Source organism: Salmo salar, chromosome ssa12 (assembly GCF_905237065.1).
Source record: "Salmo salar chromosome ssa12, Ssal_v3.1, whole genome shotgun sequence".
Classification (NCBI taxonomy): domain Eukaryota; kingdom Metazoa; phylum Chordata; class Actinopteri; order Salmoniformes; family Salmonidae; genus Salmo; species Salmo salar.
In genome coordinates this window covers 56,249,934-56,277,371 of record NC_059453.1, presented here as the reverse complement: position 1 = coordinate 56,277,371, position 27,438 = coordinate 56,249,934, and the positions used below count along the sequence as shown (strand labels likewise).

At 44.0% G+C, this 27,438-nt stretch overlaps 1 protein-coding gene across 12 annotated transcripts in view; it reads right to left on the bottom strand.

Annotated features, from left to right (window-relative positions):
• The window catches only part of LOC106565329 (calcium-dependent secretion activator 1), a 159,228-nt gene that overhangs the window by 72,624 nt on the left and 59,166 nt on the right, over positions 1–27,438 (bottom strand). For all 12 annotated transcript variants that reach the window (XM_014132305.2, XM_014132306.2, XM_014132309.2 and 9 more), the window contains exon 3: positions 23,989–24,321. In XM_014132305.2, coding sequence (XP_013987780.1) covers positions 23,989–24,321 — 333 coding nt within the window. The remainder of the gene's footprint in view (positions 1–23,988; positions 24,322–27,438) is intronic.

The window sequence follows — 27,438 nt, the reverse complement described above, 5'->3', positions numbered from 1 at the left end:
GGTTGCTTTATGGCAGTGCCATGTTACTGTTACCATGGTGAGTTGTCATGGTGTGTTATGCTGCTGAGTGGTTGTGTTGTGGCAAACCGTAGCTCTGTAATGTAACCGCTATAGAGTGAACGGAGGAAAATATCTTCATGCAACCATAAGAGCGGAATGGTGTTATAGCTAGTGTTTGTGTGCAACCACCGGAGAGGGGAATGGCGTCGTAACTAGATTTAGATTAGAGACCGGGGGCTAACTGAATCACTCAAGCATGACGTCAGGTAGGCGCACAACAACCTGATCACATGACCCAGGCATCCAAGGCTCCTAACGGACGCTGACTAAGGCATGGAATTGCCTAGGACTTCAACAGTTTTTCAAACTCATAGAAATATAATTGCTAGAATTAATATTCCTGCTCGAGTCAATGGGTTTGTAATTCTGTTTCTGCGAGTTCATGCAGCTGTTAGACTAGTTTGAACTGACTGACTGCATACCTGAATAAACACATTCAAAATAGCATTTTTTTTATCAATCACTTGAGAAAATCTTCACTTGATATTTAATTAGAGGGTTCACTCGCCTTTTGTGAGTCTGTTTTCATTTCCGAGGTGACTAAGACTAGAGGTATCTGGAGAGATGACGGAGATGTCTGTACACAAACCTCAATCAATGACAAGCACAGTGATTCATAAAAAAATCGACAGTCTGGGAGACTTCAAGAACAGTTCTACACTGTGTTTATTAGGCACCAAGAGATTACCTTGTAAATTAGAGGCATGTTAAACATCACTATTGGGTTCATGCGTGGGAGCTGGTGTGGTTTGGTTCTGGTTAGATAACTCACCCTGCGCTACTTCAGACGTTTTCTACCCCAGAGTAATGTAAAGCAGAGGAATTCACAGGCTCCCTCATATCAATAATGAATGGAGAGATGTATATTAGCTGACACATGCAAAGAGAGGAGAGGATAGGGCTGAGGGCTTGGTCTCACTCTAGCTCTCTCTAAGCAACATTGTTCACCCTTCAGCAACAATAATGCTTTGACTCACTGCCACCCCCTCTGATGACCCTGACTGTCAGTCCGTCCGCCACTGAGGACACAGCAGAGCCCTGAGCATACACCCTACAGACAGGGGCCTTAAGAAAGACAGACGGAGGCAAAAAAAGGCCTAAAACGTATTAGGATAACTTGGACTGACTTGGGCTTGCACTAGGGCTAGTGTGGACTTTTTAATTTGTTATTTCTACTGTAGTATTACTGACATGTTAGAGATCATAACGGTTGTTCGATGGGTCTTTGACTCCCATCTGAGAGGAAATCATCCATCCAGACAAGACAAGCTCCAGCATGGCCTCTCCTGCTGAGTAGGCCTAATCTGCTGATGTGATGTCTGGCAGGGGGGTCTAGAAGATCTCAGCCTCCGTCTCCTGCTGCTGAGACCATATGTGAATTGATTGCCCCCCATCTATCTTCAGAGTTCTTTCTGTTAGGTGACCTAAACTGGGATACATTTAACACCCCGGCAGTCCTACAATCTAAGCTAGATGCCCTCAATCTCACACAAATTATCAAGGAACCCACCAGGTACAACCCTAAATCTGTAAACATGGGCACCCTCATAGATATTATCCTGATCAACTTGCCCTCCAAATACACCTGATTTCAATCAGGATCTCAGGGATCATTGCCTGCATCCGCTATGGGTCCGCGGTCAAACAACCACCCCTAATCACTGTCAAACGCTCCCTAAAACACTTCTGCGAGCAGGCCTTTCTAATAAACCTGGCCTGGGTATCGTGAAAGGATATTGACCTCATCCCGTCAGTAGAGGATGCCTGGTCGTTCTTTAAAAGTAATTTCCTCACCATCTTAAATAAGCATGCCCCAGAAAAAAAAAAGACCTAAGAATAGATATAGCCCGTGGTTCACTCCAGACCTGACTGCCCTCAACCAGCACAAAAACATCCTGTGGCGGACTGCACTAGCATCGAATAGTCCCCGCGATATGCAACTTTTCAGGGAAGTCAGGAACCAATACACGCAGTCAGTTAGGAAAGCAAAGGATAGCTTTTTCAAACAGAAATTTGCATCCTGTAGCTCTAACTCCAATAAGTTTTGGGACACTGTAAGGTCCATGGAGAATAAGAGCACCTCCTCCCAGCTGCCCACTGCACTGAGGCTAGGAAACACTGTCACCACCGATAAATCCACGATAATCGAGAATTTCAATAAGCATTTCTCTAAGGCTGGCCATGCTTTCCTCCTGGCTACCCCAACCCCGGCCAACAGCTCCGCACCCCCCGCAGCTACTTGCCCAAGCCTCCCCAGCTTCTCCTTCACCTAAATCCAGATAGTCAATGTTTTGAAAGAGCTGCAAAACCTGGACCTGTACAAATCAGCTGGGCTAGATAATCTGGACCCTCTCTTTCTAAAATTATCCACCGCCATTGTTGCAGCCGCTATTACCAGTCTGTTCAACTTCTCGTATCGTCGGACATTCCTAAAGATTGGAAATCTGCCGCGGTCATCCCCCTCTTCAAAGGGGGTGACACTCTAGACCCAAACTGTTACAGACCTATATCCATCCTGCCCTACCTTTCTAAAATATTTGAAAGCCAAATTAACAAACAGATCACTGACCATTTCGAATCCCGCCGTACCTCCTCCGCTGTGCAATCCGGTTTCCGAGCTGGTCACGGGTGCACCTCAGCCACGCTCAAGGTACTAAACGATATCATAACCGCCATCGATAAAAGACAGTACTGTGCAGCCGTCTTCATCGACATGGCCAAAGGCTTTCGACTCTGTCAATCACCGTATTCTTATTGGCAGAGTCAACAGGCTTGGTCTCTCAAATGACTGCCTCGCCTGGTTCACCAACTACTTCTCAGATAGAGTTCAGTGTGTCAAATCGGAGGGCCTGGCCTGTTGTCCGGACCTCTGGCAGTCTCTATATGGGTACCACAGGGTTCAATTCTCAGACCGACTCTTTTCTCTGTATATATCAATGATGTCGCTCTTACTGCGGGTGATTCCTTGATACACCTCTGTGCAGGCGACACCATTCTGTATACATCTGGCCCTTCTTCGGACACTGTGTTAACTAACCGCCAAATGAGCTTCAATGCCATACAACACTCCTTCCGTGGTCTCCAACTGCTCTTAAACGCTAATAAAACTAAATGCATGCTCTTCAACCGATCGCTACCCACCCGCCCGACTAGCATTACTACTCTGGACAGTTCTGACTTGAATATGTGGACAACTACAAATACCTAGGTGTCTGGCTAGACTGTAAAATCTCCTTCCAGACTCATATTAAACATATCCAAACCAAAATTAAATCTATAATCGGCTTTCTATTTCACAACAAAGCCTCCTTCACTCACGCTGCCAAACATACTGTCACGCCCTGACCTTTGGAGATCCTTTATTCTCTATTTTGGTTAGGTCGGGGTGTGACTAGGGTGGGCATTCTAGTTTCTTTATTTCTAGGTTGGCCTGATATGGTTCCCAATCAGAGGCAGCTGTCTATCGTTGTCTCTGATTGGGGATCATATTTAGGCAGCCTTTTCCCACCTGTCGTTTATGGGATCTTGTTTTTGGTACTGTGCTGTGTAGCCCTACTAGACGTTACGTTTCGTATTTGTTGTTTTTCGGTATTAATTTATTAAATTAAAATGTACGCCTACCACGCTGCACCTTGGTCCGATCCTTCCATCAACGAACTTAACACATACCCTCATAAAACTGACTATCCTACCGATCCTCGACGATGTCATTTACAAAATAGCCTCCAACACTCTACTCAGCTAACTGGATGCAGTCTATCACAGTGCCATCTGTTTGGTCACCAAAGCCCCATATACCACCCACCACCGCAACCTGTATGCTCTCGTCGGCTGGCCCTCGCTACATATTCGTCGCCAAACCCACTGGCTCCTGGTCATCTATAAGTCTTTGCTAGGTAAAGCTCCGCCTTATCTCAGCTCACTGGTCACAAAAACAACACCCACATGTAGCACGCGCTCCAGCAGGTATATCTCACTGGTCATCCCCAAAGCCATTACCTCCTTTGGCTGCATTTCCTTCCAGTTCTCTGCTGCCCATGACTGGAACGAATTGCAAAAATCACTGAAGTTGGAGACTTATATCTCACTCACTAACTTTAAGCATCAGCTATCTGATTAGCTTACCGATCGCTGCACCTGTACACAGCCCATCTGTAAATAGCCCATCCAACTACCTACCTCATCCCCATATTGTTTTTATTTTATTTTTTGCTCTTTTGCACACCAGTATTTCTACTTGCACATTTTCTGCACATCTATCACTCCAGTGTTAATCTGCTAAATTGTAATTTCATTCGATACTATGGCCTATTTATTGCCTTACCTCCTTACACCATTTGTACACACTGTATATAGACCTTTTCTATTGTGTTATTGACTGTACGTTTGTTTATTCCATGTGTACCTCTGTTGTTGTTTGTGTCGCACTGCTTTGCTTTATCTTGGCCAGGTCGCAGTTGTAAATGGGAACTTGTTCTCAACTGGCCTACCTGGTTAAATAAAGGTGAAATAAAATAAAAGTGTTGACCTCTCCTCTCTTCTGCGCTCCTCTCCTCCCTTCCTTCTCTCTCCCCTACTCTACCCTACTTTCCTGTCATGTCCTCTCCTCCCCTCCATCTTTCTTCTCCTCTCCTCTCCACCCCTCCTTTCCCTTCTCTCCTCTTCTCCCTTCCCTCATCTCTCCTCACACTTCCTCTCTCCACTCCACCCCTCCTTTGCCTTCTCTCCTCCTCTCCCTTCCCTCATCTCTCCTCACCTCTTCTCTCCTCTCCGCTTCTCTCCTCAACCTTCCATCGCCCTCCTCTCCCTCCCGTATTTCACCCACTCCTATTACATTAACAGGCCCAGTGTGTCTCTGAGGCTTTACTGTATTGATTCACTGCTCCTTCCAGCAATCCCCTTAAAGGGAGAATGAGCTGCTACTAATGTGTGGCTGCTACAATAGGAAGGGAGGGGGGTTTTAAGTGAAAGCTGCTGGACTGTTTTCAGACTAAACTGAGATGGAGAGACGGAGGAGAAGATTGCCAGAGAGAGAGAATGGAGAAATAGAGAAGGACCGAGAGAGAAGGGAGGGGGAGAGCGGGGGAACAAACAAAGAGAGAGGGGGGGGGATAAAAAGGGAGAGTAAGAGAGTGAGAAGGGGTAGGGAGGGAGAGAGAAAATGGGGAGACAGCTTTAAGCACATTGAAGGGTTTCACTTAAATAATTGAGGAAGGAGCATGGAGCAGTCCTCTCCTCAGATTAAAATGGACTTGGAAAATGCAGCCACTCTCTGGATGAGATTTGTTATAAAATACCAACAATCCTAACATCCGTAAAAAATAAGCAATAACCACATTAATTATGATTCTGCATTTAAATCAATTATTAACTTTACTGTGAATGTTTAATATAATTAAGTGTTTTTTTCATGCATCCTCTTCATCCTCTTACCAGTATTGTACAGTCCCTGTACTCCTTATCCATGTAAATATACGATTTTGGAATGAGATGCTTAAACGTCAGCGTGTACAGTAGCGTGCAGTGGATTCGGAATAAATATTCAGACCCCTTGACCTTTTCCACATTTTAATACGTTACAGCCTTACTCTAAAATTTCTTAAATTGTTTTTCCCCCTCATCAATCTACACACAATACCCCATAATGACAAAGGAAAAACAGTTCCTTTGAATATTTTTCAAATGTTTTAAAGAAAAAAAAAATATATATCACAACTACATAAGTATTCAGACCCTTTACTCAGTACTTTGTTGAAGCACCATTGGCAGCAATTACAGCCTCGAGTCTTCTTGGGGATGATGCAACAAGCTTGGAACACCTGTATTTGTGGCGTTTCTCCCATTCTTCTCTGTCAGGTTGGATGGGGAGCGTCACTGCACAGCTATTTTCAGGTCTCTCCAGAGATGTTAGATCGGGTTCAAGTCCGGGCTCTGGCTGGACCACTCAAGGAAATTCAGAGACTTGCTCAGACACCACTCCTACGTTGTCTTGGCTGTATGCTTAGAGTCATTATCCTGTTGGAAGGTGAACCTTGCCCCAGTCTGAGGTCCTGAGCGCTCTGGAGCAGGTTTTCATCAAGGATCTCTCTGTACTTTGCTCTGGAGCTTTATCAGAGTGACCATCGGCTTCTTGATCACCTTCCTGACCTAGGCCCCACTCCCCGAATGCTCAGTTTGACTGGGCGGCCAGCTCTAAGGAAGAGTTTAAGAGGCCACTGTGTTTTTGGGAACCTTTAATGCTACAGACATTTTTTTTTGTACAGTACCCTTCCCAAGATCTATGCCGCTACACAACCAGTCTCGGAGCACTACGGATAATTCCTTTGACCTCATGGCTTGGTTTTTCTTCTCTGACATGCACTGTCAACTGTGGGACCTTATACAAATCATGTCCAATCAATTGAATTTACCCCAGGTGGACTCAAATCAAGTTGTAGAAACAGCTAAAGGATGATTAATGGAAACAGGACGCACCTGAGCTCAATTTCGAGTCTCTTAGCAAAGGGTCTGAATACTTATGTAAATAAGATATTTCTGTTTTATTTGCAAACATTTCTACAAACCTGTTTTCTGTTGGTCATTATGGTGTATTGTGGGTAGATTGATAAAAAAACAATTTAATACATTTTAGAATAAGGCTGTAACGTAACAAAATGTGGAAAAAGGGAAGGGGTCTGAAGAATACTTTCCGAATGCACTGTATATGTTTAGAGTGCGTGGGCCACTGTGCAGCCCAAAAGATCTCACGGTTTGACCAATTTGATTTCAGATTCTGATGTTTACCCATGTTTATCCAAACATACATTTTTGAAGTTGCTCCAAACGTCCAATTTCGATGTGTTTTTGACAGCCTGGGTTCCTCCTTTTGCTGCAGTTCCTCCGCCATTCATCCGAAAGGTTATGGGTTAAGGTTTGGCATAGTGTTAAAATAAAAACAACTCCACGGTTAGGGTTAAGGCATTCATTCTGAATGGTTAAGGGTTACTGTTTGGGATAGGGTTATAACAAACAAAAAAACTAGTCTCTACCACTATGATAGAACCCTTCAACCCTCGGAGCCGGAGCTCGTGGCTTACACCGATTCGCCATCCCCGTCCACAACACCTTAGCAAAACCCAGGCATACTTGATGGTAATAGTGCTCAACGTTGTCCCTAGTGGCGGGTTTTGAAGGAATATCCTGATGTCCTTGTGACATGGATGGACGTCCAATTTCGAAGTGAATCCTGAGCGAGCTGGCTAGCACAGCCACCCACCCTGCCTGCTGTGTTTCACAGGTCACGTCCCAAATGGCACCATATTCCCTTTTTAGTGCACTACTTTTGACCAGGGTCTATCGGGAAGTAGCCCACTATATAGGGAATAGGGTGCCATTTGGGATGAATTTAACAGAGTTCCTGGTTAATAGAGCACATAATCAGAACTTTGCCACCAGCTGCAGCAGAAGAGAATGTCTGCTCTGCCTCTACATGGGCAGGGCTTTAGCCTTTCAGAGCCACACACACACACACAGCTCAGTAACGCACCAACACAAACAGGCACGCACGTGCACTCACACACAGTGATGTCGCATACACACGCACAGCAGACAGGGGCTTCATTTGACACCACGTTTATCTGACTATTAGGCTTAAATACATTTCGCAGGTAGAAATGTACCAAGGATTTACCCAGGTAGGGTGAGGCTAACACTAAGGAAGTGTGTGTGTGGTTGGATAAATTGTTTCCCCTGATGCTGGCTGCTGCTGCCAATCCTCTGATGCCCGTCCATCCGATCGTGCCGTGCTGAACTGTGAAGCACTGAGGGACTGGTGTGTGTGTGTGTGTGTGTGTCTGCGGGTGCCTGCGTGCACATGTGTGTATGTATGTCAGGCAAGCTAGTGACCTCTAACTGGACGGCATGGTGCAATCCAAGCAGAACTGTCACACTCACAGAGAGGGAGGGAAAGAGGGCCACGCCTGCCTAGAAACAGCAGCTGAGCAGCTTGTGTTAGCTGTGCTTGTCTAACTACATTCTGACAACACAAGGACTGCACTCTAGTCTAGATATATATTACAGAAACTAAGACATCCCATTTAGATTCCCTGAATACGAGGACAATGAAAAAGTCCAAGGGTGAATTAATTTGCTGGCTACATTTCAGGCTCTGATGTTTGTCGTTTTGTAGGGTGTATGTATTTCAGTGGTAGAACTGAAGTAGGTCACTGCGGTTACCAGCCCAACACAGGTGGACAGACACACACACACAAACACAGGCTCCCCCAAGCTAAAATGTAACGCTCCTTCAATGTTAGTGGAAGTGACAGCCCCGCTGCAGCGAACACAGATGTGACGTTGCCTGAACATTAGTAGAGTTGACAGCAGGTCAGGGGTGATGGGGAGGGGTGACGGTGAGGTGTGATTGGAAGGGGTGAGGAGGGGAGGGGAGGGGTGATGGTGAAGGGAAAGGGAAAGGGTGAGGAAGTGGGTGACAGGATGGGTGTAGTTAACAGCACAGCTGATGACAGATGACTCCCAGGTGGGAGGACAGAGATGGAGAAGTGACATCCTCAGACAGCACACACAGACCAGTGGTGACTGGAGGAGGAGGAGCGGGAGAAAGAGAGGTGACTGCTGGTCTATTTATAGCTGAGCCTGTGATGCCTCGTGCTTCTGTGTGTGTGTGTGAAAGAGAGAGAAAGCCAGAGCCTCTGTTGTATGCAGAGCATGCTAATGAGGGAGCACTCTGCCTGCCTGCAGCTACAGAATGTGCTCATCTCTATCTAGCCCGTGCTTGCCTCGTGGCTAACTGGTATGCAGTGTGTACCTTCTCTTCTTCCAATCTGCATTGTGCCGATCCCATACCAGGCTGGTGCAGTCAAGCTTAGCCTGTGTGCCTTACCACATGCACCCACACAAACACCTGCACAGTCACACGCAGGCACACAAAAAGACACACAAACACATACACACAAATGCACATGCGCACACACACTAGGGCTGCATGATTTGGACAAAATATCGAATTGCACTATTTTGGGCCAGATATTGCGATTTTCAATTAATGAATACATACTGTGCTAACTGAATACAAAAAAAAACTAATGAAACAAATCTTTTCCAATGTTGTTATAGGCTACATATGATAATACATATGATTACTACACCTACAGTACCAGTCAAATGTTTGGACACACCTAATCATTCATTTTTCTTTCTTTTTAATGTTTTCTACATTGTAGAATAATAGTGAAGACATCAGCTAGAAAATAACACATATGGAAGCATGTAACCAAAGAAGTGTTAAACAAATTAGAATATATTTTATATTTGAGATTCTTCAAAGTAGCCACCCTTTGCCTTGATGACTGCTTTGCACACTCTTGGCATTCTCTCAACCAGCTTCATGGGGTAGTCACCTGGAATCCATTTCAATTAACAGGTGTGCCTTGTTAAAAGTTAATTTGTGGAATTTCTTTCCTTCTTAATGTGTTTGAGCCAGTTGTGTTGTGACAAGGTAGGGGTGGCATACAGAAGACAGCCTATTTGGTAAAAGACCAAGTCCATATTATGGCAAGAACAGCTCAAACAAGCAAAGAGAAATGACTGAAGGTCAGTCAATCCGGAAAATTTCAAGAACTTTGAACGTTTCTTCAAGTGCAGTCACAAAAACCATCAAGCGCTATGATGACACTGAATCTCATGAGGACCACCACAGGAAAGAAAGACCCAGAGTCACCTCTGCTGCAGAGGATACGTTCATTAGAGTTACAAGCCTCAGAAATTGCAGCCCAAATAAACGCTTCACAGAGTTCAAGGACCAGACACATCTCAAGATCAACTGTCTCAGAGGAGACTGTGTGAATCAGACCGTCATGGTCGAAATGCTGCAAAGAAATCACTACTAAAGGACAACAATAAGAAAAATAGACTTGTTTGGGCCAAGAAACACGAGCAATGGACATTAGACCGGTGGAAATCTGTCCTTTGGTCTTATGAGTCCAAATTTGAGATTTTTGGTTCCAAACACCCTGACTTTGTGAGACGCGGAGTAGGTGAACGGATGATCTCTGCATGTGTGGTTCCCACCGTGAAGCATGGAGGTGGAGGTGTGATGTGTGGGGGTGCTTTGCTGGTGACACTGTTTGATTTATTTAGAATTCAAGGCACACTTAGCCATGCTGGTTACCACTGCAGCGATACGCCATCCCATCTGGTTTGCGCTTAGTGGGACAATGACCCAAAACACACCTCCAGGCTGTGTAAGGGTTATTTAACCAAGGAGAGTGATGGAGTGCTGCATCACATGACTTGGCCTCCATAATCACTAGACCTCAACCCAATTGAGATGGTATGGGATGAGTTGGACTGCAGAGTGAAGGAAAAGCAGCCAACAAGTGCTCAGCATATGTGGGAACTCCTTCAAGACTGTTGGAAAAGCATTCCTCATGAAGCTGGTTGAGAGAATACCAAGAGTGTGCAAACCTGCCATAAAGGCAAAGGGTGGCTACTTTGAAGAATCTGAACACTTTGTTTTGCTTACTTAATCATTCCATATGTGTTATTTCATAGTTTTGATGTCATCAGTATTGTTCTACTATGTAGCAAAAAATATATATATAAGAAAAACCCTTGAATGAGTAGGTGTGTCCAAACTTTTCACTGGTACTTTACAAATAAACACACATTCATTTTTTAACATGATCATCCATATATAGTGTGCTATCATTAATTAATGAATAACATTATGATTTCCTATTTCCAATTTTACCATTTTATGAGTAATAAGTAAGTTAATTCTTTATTCAGGCAGCCAAAGGCTGCAGATGGAATAGGAAGCGTATGATTGTGTAATAATGTATAAGTAGGCTCAATCAAAAAATGGCGCCAGAGCAGAAGGCAGACGTTTCACGTGCCCCCAACCGATTGTGTTTTTTTTGTAAGTTTATCTGCGTTCATAACATATTTTTTTACTATTTTTGTACATAATGTTGCCGCTGCCGTCTCTTATGACCGAAAATAACTTCTAGACATCAGGACAGCGATTACTCACCAGGGACTAGCAGAATCATTTTTCTTCTTTCACGACTCTGACGAACCCGAGGCGGAGGATATATGGCTCCCTCGGGAACAGGCCCCGACCCCAGTGATCTGCGTGAAGAGGAGGCGGAGAAAGAGAGGCCGGAGGACGGGCTGCCTTCTGAGGAGTAGGAAGCGATCGAATAAACCCCCACTCCCCTCAATTCTGCTCGCAAACATACAATCTTTGGACAATAAAATGGACGAGTTATTGGGAAGATTAAACTACCAACGGGACATTAAAAACTGTAACATCTTATGCTTCACGGAGTCGTGGCTGAACGACGACAATATCAACATACAGCCGGCTGGTTATACGATGTACCGGCAGAATAGAACAGAGGTGTCTGGTAAGACAAGGGGCAGCAGTCTATGTATTTTTGTAAACAACAGCTGATGCACGATATCTAAGGAAGTCTCGAGGTATTGCTCGCCTGAGGTAGAGTTTCTCATGACAAGATGCAGACCACATTACCTACCGAGAGAGTTTTCATCTATATTCTTTGTAGCTGTTAACATACCTCCACAGTCAAAGGCTGGCACTAAGATAGCATTCAACGAGCTCTATTCAATGAGCAAACAAGAAAACGCTCAACCCAGAGCGCTCCTAGTAGCCGGGGACCATAATGTAGGGAAACTTAAAAAAAAAAAGGTTTACCTAATTTCTATCAACATGTTAAATGTGCAACCAGAGGGAAAAGAACTCTGGACCACCTATACTCCACACACAGAGACGCATACAAAGCTCTCCCTCAACCTCCATTTGGCAAATCTGACCATAATTCTATCCTCCTGATTCCTGCTTACAAGCAAAAATGAAAGCAGGAAGCACTAGTGACTAGCTCAATAAAAAAGTGGTCAGATGAAGCAGATGCTAAGCTACAGGACTGTTTTGCTACTACAGACTGGAGTACGTTCCGGGATTCCTCCAATGGCATTGAGGAGTACACCACATCTGTCATTGGCTTCATCAATAAGTGCATCGATGATGTCGTCCCCACAGTGACTGTACGTACATATCCCAACCAGAATCCATGGACTACAGGCAGCATCCGTACTGAGCTAAAGGCTAGAGCTGCTGCTTTTAAGGAGCGGGACTCGAACCCGGAAGCTTATAAGAAATCCCGCTATGCCCTCCGACTAATTATCAAACAGTCAATACAGGACTAAGATCGAGTCATACTACACCGGCTCTGACGCTCGTCGGATGTGGCAGGGCCTACAAACCATTACAGACTACAAACAGAAGCACAGCCGAGAGCTGCCCAGTGACACGAGCATACCGGACAAGCTAAACTATGTCTATGCTTGCTTCGAGGTAAATAACACTGAAACATGCATGAGAGCACCAGCTGTACCGTAAGACTGTGTGATCATGCTCTCCGCCGATGTGAGTAAGACCTTTTGACAGGTCAACATTCACAAGGCCGCAGGGCCAGACGGATTACCAGGACCCCTCCTGTACTCCCTGTTCACTCATGACTGCACGGCCAGGCACGACTCCAACACCATCATTACATTTGCAGATGACACAACAGTGGTAGGCCTGATCACCGATCATGCTCCCTGATCATGCCCCCATTCTCATCGATGGGGCTGCAGTGGAGCAGGTTGAGAGCTTCAAGTTCCTTCGTGTCCACATCATCAACAAACTAACATGGTCCAAGCACACCATAACAGTCTTGAAGCAGGCACAACAAAACCTATTCCTCCTCAGGAGACTGAAAAGATTTGGCATGGGTCCTCAGATCCTCAAAAGGTTCTACAGCTGCACCATCGAGAGCATACTGACTGGTTGCATCACTGCCTGGTATGGCAACTGCTCGGCCTCCGACTGCAAGGCACTACAGATTGTAGTGCGTACGACCCAGTACATCACTGGGGCCAAGCTTCCTGCCATCCAGGACCTCTATATCAGGCGGTGTCAGGTGAAGGCCCTAAAAATTGTCAAAGACTCCAGCCACCCTAGTCATAGACTGTTCTCTCTGCTACCACACGGCAAGCGGTACCGGAGCGCCAAGTCTAGGTCAAAGAGGCTTCTAAACTGCTTCCACCCCCAAGCCATAAGACTCCTGAACATCTAGTCAAATGGCTACCCAGACTATTGACATTGCCCCCCCTCCACACCACTGCCACTTTCTGTTGTCATCTATGCATAGTCACTTTAATTAACTCTACCTACATGTACATACTACCTCAACTAACCGGTGCCCCTGCACATTGACTCTGTACCGGCACCCCCTGTATATATTATTTTTTACTGCTCCTCTTTAATTACTTGTTACTTTTATCTCTTATTCTTATCCATAATTTTTGAAACTGCACTGTCGGTTAGGGGCTCGTTAGTAAGCATTTCACTGTAAGGTCTACACCTGTTGTATTCGGCGCATGTGGCTAAAATGTGATTTGATCATTATTACAATTGAAATTATAAGTCAAATTTTCGTAAAAAACATGTAACACGTAGCCTACCGGATGCAAGGTGCAGTCTGTGTCCAGAACATTAGAGTCTGGTCCAGCCATTCAACACGATATTAAACTTCTCCCTTAATTTTGTTATACAGTGTGTTGGGATGGTGACTTGGCAGAAATATGTGCGAGATAGAATCTCACCTCCAGCTTATTTATCATCTTCTTAAAGCCGTCTTTGGTGACTATGTAATAGGATAGGTCAGTTGCTTCCAAGCTTTTCTGGTTACTCTACAACCACCTGAATTTTGCTCTGCCTGGAGTACCCCTGAAGTACCCCCTCATGTGCATTTTGGTCTGATGAGTCTTAAGTACCCCCTGTGGCTAGGCCATGTACCCCCAGGGGTCCTAGTACCCCTAGTTGGGAACCACTGTAATAGGTAATATGATTTCTATGTGTCTGCGGGATGTTTTTTCTTTGGGTGTTACATTTAAACGCATTTGTAATCAATGTCTGTTTAACGTAGGTGGCTGGTTGTGGCTAAGGGGCTTTGCTGCTGTTGGGTGCTTTTTTTCACAAAGCAAAATGTCGTAAAGTAGGGTATGGTTATTTATTCAAAAGAAGTTGTCACCACAACTCTGAGGCACTTTTTGCACAACACAATAATTTGGTTGATATAGGTTTGCCTGTAGCAGAAATACTGCCATACCACTGAAGAGGTGCCCTTCTTTTGCACCGAATCGACGTTACCGTTAACACTAGCAGCACTCATGTTTCCGACACACACTCAGAGTGCCCTTTCTCTCCTCACTAGCATCTAACTGCGCACTCTAAGCGGTTCGCTTTTGATTGGCCAGCATGTGCATGCCATGTAGAGAGTGAGAGAGCCCGCTTGTGATTGGTCAGCATCCTCTGTGCATGTACAGTGCCTTCGGAATGTATTCAAAGTATTCAGAACCCTTGACTTTTTCCATATTTAATTACGTTACAGCCAATTCTAAAATGTATTAAATATTTTTTTCCTTCAACAATCTACACACAATAGCCCATAATGACAAAGCAAAAACTATTTTGCTATTTTATTTCAAATAAAATAGTGAAATACCTTATTTACATAAGTATTCAGCCCCTTTGCTATGAGACTCGAAATTGAGCTCAGGTGCATACTGTTTCCATTGATCATCCTTGAGATGTTTCTACAACTTGATAGGAGTCCACCTGAGGTGCATTCAATTGATTGGACATGATTTGGAAAGGCACACACCTGTCTATATAATGTCCCACAGTTGACAGTGCATGTCAGAGCGAAAATCAAGTCATGAGGTTGAAGGGATTGTCCCTAGAGCTCCAAGACAGGATTGTGTCGAGGCACAGATCTGGGGAAGGGTACCAAACAATTTCTGCAGCATTGAAAGTCCCAAAGAACACAGTGGCCTCCATTATTCTTAAATGGAAGCAGTTTGGAACCACCAAGACTCTTCCTAGAGCTGGTCGCCCGGCCAAACTGAGCAATCCGGGGAGAAGGGCATTGGTCAGGGAGGTGACCAAGAACCTGATGGTCACTCTGACAGAGCTCTAGAGTTCCTCTGTGGAGATGGGAGAACCTTGCAGAAGGACAACCATCTCTGCGGCACTCCACCAATCAGGCCTTTTAGCGGTCAGACCGAAGCCATTCCTCAGTAAAAGGCACATGACAGCCCGCTTGGAGTTTGCCAAAAGGCACCTAGACTCTCAGATCATGAGAAACAAGATTCTCTGATCTGATGAAACCAAGATTGAACTCTTAGGCCTGGATTCTAAGTGTCACGTCTGGTGGAAACCTGGCACCATCCCTACTGTCAAGCATGATGGTGGCAGCATCATGCTGTGGGGATGTTTTTCAGCGGCAGGGACTGTGAGACTAGTCAGGATGGAGGCAAAGACGAATGGATATAGGTACAGAGAGATCCTTGATGAAAACCTCCTCCAGAGTGCTCAGGTCCTCGGACTGGGGCAAAGGTTTATCTTCCAACATTACAAAGACCCTAAGCACACAGCTAAGACAATGCAGGAGTGGCTTAGGGACAAGTCTCTGAATGTCCTTGAGTGGCCCAGCCCGAGCCCGGAGAGACCTGAAATTAGCTGTACAGCAACGCTCCCCATCCAACCTGACAGAGGTGAGAGGATCTGCAGAGAAGAATTGGATAAACTCCCCAAATGCAGGTGTGAAAAACATGTAGAGTCATACCCAAGAATTATTGATGCTGTAATCGCTGCCAAAGGTGCTTCAACAAAGTACTGAGTAGAGGATCTAAATACTTATGTAAATGTGACATTTAAAAAAAAAAGGTTTTGCTTTGTCATTATGGGGTATGATGTGTAATTCCTATTGAAATCCAGACATTCTGAATATTTATTCACCCACAATCTGCATTGACTACCTAAAGCATCTAAACAATAGATAGAAATGGAACAACCATTTCAGTAGCGGGTGCAATAAATCCAAGTAACAGATTGGATTAGAAAAGGTATGTTACATACATTTGAGTAGTATACGATTAATTAGCCAGCGGCTTCATTTTACCAGGCAAGTCAGTTAAGAACAAATTCTTATTTTCAATGAAAGCCTAGGAACAGTGCCTTGTTCAGGGGCAGAACGACAAATTTGTACCATGTCAACTCAGGGATTCAAACTTGCAACCTTTCGGTTACTAGTCCAACGCTCTAACCACTAGGCTACGCTGAAGTTCTGAGTGAATGCACATTTGAGCCCCCCAGGATGGTCTATTTACTTTGTGCTGTTATAATGTATGCTATGAAATCCCCTGATTTCATTGGGGCAGTCCCCCCTCATAGCAAATAGCTTGCAAAACAATCCAAGCAATTTTCACATGGTCTATGTGCCCACGAAGCTCCAGGCAGTCACTGAGGGGCAGAGTATTAAATAACTGAATAGTTTGTTTTCAACAATATATTTTTGAAACAGGAAAAGTTACACATTTACCACATTTTTATGAGCATTTAAACATTAAAAAAACAGATATACAGTACCAGTCAAAAGTTTGGACACCTACTCATTCCAGGGTTTTTCTTTTATTTTTACTCTTTTCTACATTGTCAAGCGTGTGCAAAGCTGTCATCAAGGCAAAGGGTGGCTACATCGAAGAATCAAAAATATAAAAATAACACTTGTTTGCTTACTACATGATTCCATATGTGTTATTTCATAGTTTTTATGTCAACTCTTGAATGAGTAGGTGTGTCCAAACTTTTGACTGGTACTGTATATTTTTTACCAATCACAAGTGGTGCGCTGTCTCTAACGCCATAATAGGCGGGCCGCAACTGCAATGTACATGCAAAACCAGATATTAAAACAAACATAAAAAAATGTACCTGCAATAGAATATGCTGGGAACATAATAATGATGGTGATGGTTTTGGTTTTGGTTCAACACTGGTTATTAACACCCACACTGAGTTACTTTAACTTCTGAATCAACACTAGAAATGTTACACTCGAAAATGAACACTAGGTAACACTGGCCAATTTGGTGTGTGTGTGTGTGTGTGTGTGTGTGTGTGTGTGTGTGTGTGTGTGTGTGTGTGTGTGTGTGTGTGTGTGTGTGCATTCATGTGCCCGTGTGTCTATGTGTTCTGTCTGTTGGCTGTGGGTTTGTGATTAGCCGCTTTAGAGTTAGAGGTTCAGTTTGATGTTGTCTGCTTTCTCTTACCTCCGCTTTGACATCGCGCCGTGTGCGCAATCCAGGTAATTGAATAAGCTGCCACTTGAGATTGGGAGAATAATTTTAGCCGGAGAGAGAGTTCATCCGTGCGGGTAAATATTCATGATCACACAGCAGAGCAGCTGAGCGAGGAGAGCGTGAGAAAAAGAACGTTTTTTTCAACCAGTCAGCGACGTTGTTACACAGCATCATTGTATCACTGTATGAGCTTCACGCTCCACTAACAGAACCGTTTTTTTTACCCTGTTAATTGGTGTCATAGCACTAACCTGAGACAAAATCTGCTTTCATCGAATGCCTCTAGATGCAGTATTGAGGTTCGAAGTTTCAAGTGCTTACCTATTTATATTAGAGGCATTAAGTGCAGCATAAACGTCCTCTACTCTCAAACTCTTCAGGACATCTTTACTTGTATATGTAAACATGTATATGTGTTTCCTTATCTGCGAATCTGTGTATGAATAAAACTGTCCATATTGAACCGAACTCCTTTCACAAGAAATGTGAAATCTTACAATAGCCGTGCTCCTGTTGAAATTATATTCCCTTCCTGTAGCTAGCACACGCAAGTGACTGTAGCTAGCCCAGGCATTCTACATTATAATTATTTTAGTAGACACTCATACCCAGAGCGACTTACAGGAGAAATTAGGGTTAAGTGCTTTTCTCAAGGGCACATCAACAGCTTTTCACCTAGTCGACTCAGGGATTTGAACCCAACGGTCTTAACGACTAGGCTACCTGCCGTCTCTCTCACCCACACAAACTCTAGCGCTATTGAAGGTACCTCCTACGCATCTGAGAGAACAGAGACTGTAAAGACTGCCAGCCTATCCTTCATGTGATTCACACAGCAACAATGGCTGATGAGAGCTGCACATAATGTAAACTATTGTCAATGTGAACCCCAATGGCTGTTAAGGTCCCTTCTCCTGATAATAGCAGGTAGGAACTAGGGAGTGGGCACTGTACTGTAAATTGATGGGAGAGCAACATTTCAGCATTATGATCATGCAATAGATAAAATCTAAAATTCTGTTATACAACTGTACTGTTGGGGCTAATAAATAAATAATGTCTTATGAATATGATTTTCCCCACTCAAATCTCAATTGGAAACCCAGGCTATTGTCGACATGAACCCTACGCATCGACGGGAGAACAAAACAAAACCGATTAAATGCCAAATTCTCTTATGTAACAGTAGAGTCTAAAATAAAAAAATAATACTAATGCTATTCCTCCCACTCTGAATTTGAGACCCAGAATCTTCAAAAAACGAATTTCTGTCAAATGTATTTGAGTTAGGCTATATTTATGTACTTTGTAAGTACAAATACATTAGTTACTGAGTGTATACTATTATTTGTTACAAAAAACATACGGGCCCTGTTCAAAAGTAGTGCACTATATAGGGTGCATTTGGGACACAGCCTGTGTGTTATCTGATCCATATGAGATGTGATTATGTGAATAATATTAATGTTTGCCACATTCATCCATAGTGTCCGTAACCGTTCAGCAGCACCCAAGCAGCCTTTTGAGAGGAGCTGAGAGACTGAACTCTGAGGTGTGATTATCATCACATTTGTGATGACGTGTGATTATCACCTCCTGTGGCAACCTCTTCAGCAAGGCAAACGATCATCCAAGTACCTAAAATGGTAAATGTTAGTTAGCATGTGAAAGAGATCTGCAAGGCCATCTCATCTCATTGCTATGCGTGAGCACAATACAGGCAAAAGCACATTTACATTCTCTGTCTCTGACTGCGTTTGCTGAAGCCCGACAATTTCTGCCAATTACGTCTGATTGTGCTTTCATTAAATAAACTCCAGGTGGTGTTTGAGTCGTCTACTGGCACAAACTCACTCAGAACGCCTCTTCAATGCCTCACGCCCCCGCGAGGCCACCTTTCTAGGGAGAAAATATGCCATTCACTCCATCACCATCAGAAAGGCTAAATGATTTGTGTTTGATCTGGATGGATGCGTTTGATAGAGTAGCTTGCTCGTTGCTTGTAGTGGCTAAATGAACGCACACACTTACTAAGGACTGTCACACGCCTCTGAGAGAGCCATTTCGTCAGGTCAAGTGGTTGTCCAACCCTGTTCCTGGACAGCTACTCTCCTGTAGGTTTTCGCTCCAACCCTACTTGTAACTAACCTGATGCAGCTGATTAACTAGCTTGGGGGTAGACGCTGTCTGGAAGCCTGTTGGTCCGAAAGCTGATGCTCCAGTAACGTTTGCTGGACAGTAGCAGAGTGAAAGGTCTGTGGCTTGGGTGGCTGGAGTCTTTGGCAATTTTTCGGGCCTTCCTCTGACATAGCCTGGTATAGAGGTCTTGGATGGCAGGGATCTCGACCCCAGTGATGGACTGGGCTGTCTGCACCACCCTTTGTAGCGCTTTGAGGTCAAGGGCGGTGCAATTGTCATTCCAAAGTTACCTCGGAGCTCTTGAAAACAGGGATAAGGGTGGTCGGCTTGTAACATGTTGGGATTAAAGACTGGGACAAGGAGAGATTGAAAATGTCTGCGAAGACACATGCCAGCTGGTCTGCGCATGCTTTGAGAACGTGCCCTGGTGTTCCGTCTGGCCCGGTGGTCTTGGGATTGTTAACCTGTTTAAACTTTTTGTTCACATCGGCCATGGAGATTGAGATCACACAGTCATCTGGAAAAGCAGGGGCTTTCACACAAGGCACAGTGTTATATTCCTTGAAGCGAGCAGAAAAGGCATTTAGCTCGTTTGGGAGTTCTGCGCTGCGGTAGCTCTAGCCTTTAGCCCAGCGCCGATGTTGCCTGTAATCCTTGGTTTTTGTTTGGCATACGTTCTTATAGTCACTTTGGGGAGGTCATCTATGCACTAATTGATAAAGCCTGTGACTGTTATGGTAAATTCCTCAATGTTATCGGATGAACCCTGAAACATATCTTAGTCTGTACTAGGATATGTTTTGGGATTCATGTATCCTCGCGTCTGCTTCGTCCGTCCACTTCCGTGTTGAGCGCATCACTGGTACTTCCTGTTTGAGCTTTTGTTTGTAAACAGGCAGCAGGAGAATGGATTCATGGTCAGATTTGCTGAAGGGAGGACGAGGGAGGGTCTGAATACTTTCTGAATGCACTGTATAATAAGAGTCTGGTAGCAGCAGTTGTGATGTGTGTGTAGCATGAATGTATATGTGAGTGCATGTGTGCTAAGGTGCAGAGAATCAAAGCAGGTGGTCAGTCCAGTTCAAGTGTTCAGTTAGTTACCTGTAGATTGGATGGAGAGGTATCGCTCAAGTCGCAACAAAATCGAATATAACGTTGCGTATAATATTCCGAATGATGCAATTTGATGTGCACAGCAACTAAAGTCCTGCATCACTATACTGAGAACTTTTCAGTTTCTAAAAGGACGTATTTGGGTGTTTTTGGAGCCTTTATTCATGCCCCCATACCACACAATGAGAAAGAGGAAGTGATTTGGTGTTTGGGTTAAGTTTCTCAAAAACATGTGGGAAAAAATGGTGTCTTGACCCTTCTATTAGTCCACTGTTGATAAAGTCCCAAAATGTTTTGCATGTCAGAAATAGTTTGCTGTTTTGGGAAACTAGATCTTACAGGCAAAATTATGAACGCGATCTGCTTCGTCTATTACCTCGTGCATAAGTTGACTGCAAGTATTTAAAAAAAAATACAAATATCCACATTCACAAAAATGTTTACAGTATTGACGATATTGGAAAATCATACCGAGGGTATTTCAAAATACCACGGGATACCGCCCAACCCTACTCCCACATTGATACTGAATACTGCATTGTTGGGAATGAGCTTGTAAGTAACATTACACTGTACTGTTCTACACCTGCTATATCCTGTGCATGTGACCAAAACACTTTGAAACTTGAAACTTTTGACCCGAGAGAGCCATATGGGCCCTGATCAAAATTAGTGCACTAATACTGTATAGGGAATAGGGTGCCATTTGGGATGCAGCTGAGGAAAGGCTGGCTTACTGTCACTGTCATAGTATCATTTTCCATATGAGGTACAGTCAGTCAGTCAGAATACTTCCCTTCAGCATTATCAAAATGGTTGAAAGAAAATAATGAAGGGAGAAGAGCAGCCAATAAAATTAGGTCTTTAAACGGGGCAATCCGTAATTGGCACATCCATTTTTGGACTATTAAATTAATGACATACAGCCATTGTTGTTTTATTTATATCCTGGATTTCCCCTTTAACAGAAAAGCATCCATCATAAAGAATGAAAATCATCAAAGATCCTTCAAATACATTTAATTACTGCTCAACAGACATTAGACAAACAACCGAACCGCAGGCCATTAAATCTGGTGAGACCTTGTTGTTCTCTATGCAGCCTCAGAAAATCAGGCATGGGAGGTTGAATTTTTGCTCCTGTCATATTGAACACTGTGGTAAAAAGGCGTCAGTTGTCAGCAGAAGAGCCATTCTGCTGCTTGTCAGCAGTGATGTATTGACTGCTATGACAAGATGGTCAATGGAATAGAGATTTAGTACGCTTTAATGGCCAGACTCTGATTGCTCTGCGCTGGTGTGTTAATGTGTACAATAGTCATCTGTGCATGTGTGTGTTTGTGTGTATGCACATTTGTGTGTGTGTGTGTGTGTGTGTGTGTGTGTGTGTGTGTGTGTGTGTGTGTGTGTGTGTGTGTGTGTGTGTTCCAGACAAATCGTAAATCAATCTGAACAGGTTAGCTCTTTGGTACAAGCAAGCGGCCCTGACCTAAATAAAATAACACGTTGTGTTTACTTACTAACACTGCAGCACAGCCTACCATTTCTATGGCCCCTATCTAAAGGGCCAAAATAACATACAGAAAGCGATGATATTGAAAATATAGCGGTGTTTTCTTTGTCTGCAGCTCTGCAGGGCTTAGAGCATGTTTAGAGGGATTGCACACCACACTACCACCGCACAGTGTCCTCATTCATGACATGACCCTCCACTAGCGGCTCTACTCTGCTCCGCTCTGCCGCCCGGCAGCACAGGAAAACTAGGTTAGCCATCTTCAAAGGATGAGCAGGAAAGAATCTAAAGCACAGTGAATTTGTGGGGAGGCTATGGGAGGATTCAGAGGGGATGTGCTTTATCTCAGCGTGAGACAAACCTCCAACAAATGAAGGTTCGGAGAGAGAGAGAGAGAGAGAGAGCGAGACAGAGAGAGATGGAGCATGGCTCGGGATTTACGATCAATCTTTAACTTCACATTGTAACCCATTCTGCATTCACAATCTGCCATTAAACTTCAGTTGAAGGAAAACACATCAGTTTGTGTTTAAATATTAAAAGTAAGCACCATTTGTTTAATTGCACCTGAGGATACGCCATTGGGTTTGCAACCTTTCAGATTTTATACATTAATGACAAAGAAAAGAGTAAGAACTTCTTCGCTCAGACAGAAATGAAGTTGTTTCAACAATTCATTGGTTTCCGAGGGCCACGTGCATTAAATCAAAATGGGAGAGAAAGAGATTCTTCACTTGTGTGGTTGCTAATGTATTAAATTATGAAGAAATGTAAATGTATCTTAACTCTGGCTCTGAATGCTTCCTGTGATCAGACTTTCATTAAGCTCCTGGAAGAAGAATATATTAGCGCTGCTATCTGCTCTCTTAGTCTCAGCGTTCCCATAGTCTGTTGTAAAAGTGAAGCAGTGCTGCGGGGAGGGAGAGTTATTTTCTGACACGGGCACCCTGGTGTCCACCATTATCCTCTAACAATCTCAACATGTCACTCTTAATAGGGTGGACATTGAAGAGCTAGCTCTCTAGGGGAAGGCTATAAGACAGATAGGCCTGTGATTTACCAGCGGTGTATTCATTACGTCGATTCTGTTGCAAAACGTTTAGTCTATTTCAAAATGTTTTGCAACAGAAACTGTTTACTCAAAATGGAAAATGTTTTGCTACGAAAACATGAGTTTCTATTGGACAAATTCAGGTAGGTCCCTCACAGTTCCGTTTGCTTCCGTTTGGTTCTTAAAATGTAAACCTTTACCATTATGCAAGACGTAATGAATATACCCCTGCTTTGGCTTTATGATATCTCCCTCTTGAACATAAGTGTGTTATTTTATATTAATGTGTTATTTTATATTAATTCACCTGATGTTATTTTATATTAATTCACCTGATGAACTGCTTTGCTTTATCTTGGCCAGGTCACAGTTGTAAATTATAACTTGTTCTCAACTGGCCTACCTGGTTAAATAAAGGTGAAATAAAAGAATAAAGGCTGTTTCAGCCCAAATAAAAGAATAGGAAGAGCCTGTTTTGTAATGGAAAACAGGCCCTCTAGTCAAGGTAAAAATACAGACAGCTACAGTAGCAAAATCTGTACAGCTGCAGGTATAGCCTAAACAACAGTAGCAAGTGCTGCACTGTTCTTGGCCTTGGTGTTGTTTTTGTTTGTTCTTTTTACTAGGTGAGACTTTGCTCATGAGGACAACACCTCACCCAGCAGGCAAAACTGTCTGCAACATCATGATGACGTCATTGCAACCAGTCAGTTTTGCCCACTGGGAAAGATCTAACAGTAATTTTTCAACAGTGATGTACACACACATAGATGTGTCAGAAATAGCAGCCGATGGGCCCTGTCCAAAAGCAGTGCAGGGAATAGGGTGCCATTTCGGACGCAACCATACTTCACAGTGATGCGTACAAACACACCCTCCCTCTACTAACGCCTGCTCTTACCTGGCAGGCGTTGTAGAGCAGCTGGTGCTCAAACTTCTTGATACCCAGAATGTTCTGGAACATCTCGTAGAGCTGGTCCTTGCTGAGGATGAGCTCAGAGGCTGCACTAGCCGTCATGCGTTGCTGAGCCTTGCGCGGGTCCTCGTCCCCACGGTAGATGGTGTCGAACTTGGCCATCCAGGAGCTGAGCACCGTCTCCTTACTCAGGCCATCAATCTCGGGCAGGCTGCGGACACGCTTCTCGATGTGCCTCTTGAACACCTCCCTGCAGTCATTGGCTGAGAAGCCCCCGCTCTGGACCATCTTGGAAACTCGGTCGCTTTTCAGGAACACCTGTGGTCACAGAGAGAGATGTTGGAAAGGATAGATAACTGCACACTGTTGAAAACATGAATACCATTTCAAAAGGAGGCTCAGATGGAAAAATATATGATATTTATTAGGACATGTGCTCAGTGCAATAACGTGCATCAATAAGGCAAATATCTTGGTTGACTTAACCATCATCAGTGTCATAATGGGCGAGCACACACATTTGGCTCATATAAATGTAGATTACATGACATAATCAAACCTAGGTACAATAAATGCAAATAGAGAATCTGAAAATATACTACAACAGAGAGAGAGGGAGAGCAATGTGACGTCAATGACTGGCACGTAACAAGTACAGATTGATGGGGTCAGAACTGCTGCTGCAGCTACAGATAATAGTACATTTAATTTATATAGCGCTTTTCATTACAAAGAATCTCAAAGCGCTAACGGTGGCATGTCTTCACCTGGAGCAAGAGTGCAAACAGCAGACCATGTAGTTGTTAAGACATATGAACGATAATATATAATAAAATAAATGAATCATTTACACTGCAACTGTAAGAGGCTAACCGCTAAAATGGATCTTACAGTATTACCCCGACGATAAACAACGAATAGCTTTCTGTGTGTTTTATTTAACATGTTCATTGTATCGAGTAGACTCTATTATGACCATATAGGTTGAAGAGGAATTGACTTCATATAATTACTCAGACGATGATGAGTCACCCTTTTAGTCTTAGTCTATACTATATATCTAACACATGAATATGTTATACTCATTATCACCGGATGTCTTATACAATAGACACACACGAGTTGTTATGACTGTTGGGGTGATGTGAGACATCTGTTGACCATAACATTTAAGACCACACGCCAAACCAAATAATACCATACATCACGCACATACGTTTCTTCATCACTGTGGATCCAATGTACAGAAGTACAAAAGTCAGGGTCATCCCGTGTGTGTCTGTGTGTCCGTCTGGACGCTAGCTAGCTGGGCGGATTGAAGACATGATTGCAACCACTCTTACTCAGGTTGCAATGGAATATGAACCAATGTAAGGTAGCCATCCATGCAGGATGACAAAAAAAGAGAGAAAAAAGTGTCTGACTGCAGTACCACACCACAATAATGGTGGAATACTGAATGATGCAGTGTTAGATTTCTTCTCTGTGCTCTACAGTGATATACTGGAGTAATATAACTACAGACATAATAGCAGAGAGAGCAGCATACTTTATATAACATTTCAAATATTGGGGAGTAATGTTGATGGCCATTGGATGGAAACGCACTTGCTATTATCAAGACTCTCCCTACCTATTCCGACTGAACGGGGAGAATGCTATTCTTTCTCATTTACTCCCAAAACGCGTGTGTGCGTGTTTGCGTTTTAGAGTTAATGCGTTTCTGAGAACTACCTGCCAGACTGACTTTCTCTCCTGGTCCAAACCAATCTTACTTTATAGAGCAGCTGACCTACTAATATACTGATTGATGTTGGTCCTACAGTTGGTCTGATGTCTGGCAGATATACTTTGCCTGCACTCTCTTTAAAAGTACAGGGAGAGTGATGGGGCTCTGTATTAATATCCAGGCAGACTGCAGACATTTCACAGAGAGCTACTCTACCTGTGGAGCACCGCTGACAGAAACCACTGCTGGAGAAGCAAATCATTTCAATTCAATAGCTATGGTATTCTGTGGTCATTATCTGTCAGGGATGGAAGATGGACAGTCAGGCTTTGTACATCATTAGAAAACATAGAAAGAAATGGTGGATTGATTTCTGAGTTTGTTTCTGATACGACTCCACTGTTTTTATGATCCTTTATGTCCCTTTGTGCTCCCGAGTGATGCAGCGGTGTAAGGCACTGCATCACAGCGCTAGAGGAGTCACTACAGTCCCTGGTTCGATTCCAGGCTGTATCACAATCGGCCGTGATTGGGAGTCCCTTAGGGTGTTATAAGATAGAATCATAATACACCGGCTCCGACGCTCGTATTATGTGGCAGGGCTTGCAAACTATTACAGACTACAAAGGGAAGCACAGCCGCGAGGTGCCCAGTGACACGAGCCTACCAGACAAGCTAAATCCCTTCTATGCTCGCTTCGAGGCAAGCAACACTGAGGCATGCATGAGAGCATCAGCTGTTCCGGACGACTGTGTGATCACGCTCTCTGTAGCTGACGTGAGTAAGACCTTTAAACAGGTCAACATACACACGGCTGCGGGGCCAGACGGATTACCAGGACGTGAGCTCTGAGCATGTGCTGACGAACTGGCAGGTGTCTTCACTGACATTTTCAACATGTCCCTGATTGACTCTGTAATACCAACATGTTTCAAGCAGACCAACATAGTCCCTGTGCCCAAGAACACAAAGGCAACCTACCTAAATGACTACAGACCCGTAGCACTCAAGTCTGTAGCCATGAAGTGCTTTGAAAGGTTGGTAATGTCTCACATCAACACCATTATCCCAGAAACCCTAGACCTACTCCAATATGCATACTGCCCAAACAGATCCACAGATGATGCAATCTCTATTGCACTCTATTGCACTCCACACTCCACACTGCCCTTTCCCACCTGGACAAAAGTAACACTTATGTGAGAATGCTGTTCATTGACAACAGCTCAGCATTCAACCATAGTACCCTCAAAGCTCATCACTAAGCTAAGAATCCTGGGACTAAACACCTCCCTCTGAAACTGGATCATGGACTTCCTGACGGGCCGCCACCAGGTGGTGAGGGTAGGTAGCAACACATCTGCTACGCTGATCCTCAACACTGGAGCTCCCCAGGGGTGCGTGCTCAGTCCCCTCCTGTACTCCCTGTTCACCTACGACTGCATGGCCAGGCACGACTCCAACACCATCATTAAGTTTGCAGACGACACAACAGTGGTAGGCCCAATCACCGACAACGACAAGACAGCTTACAGGGAGGAGGTCAGAGACCTGGCCGGATGGTCCCAGAATATCAACCTATCCCTCAACCAAGATTAAGGAGATGATTGTGGACTACAGGAAAAGGAGGACCGAGCACGACCCCATTCTCATTGACTGGGCTGTAGTGGAGCAGGTTGAGAGCTTCAAGTTCTTTGGTGTCCACA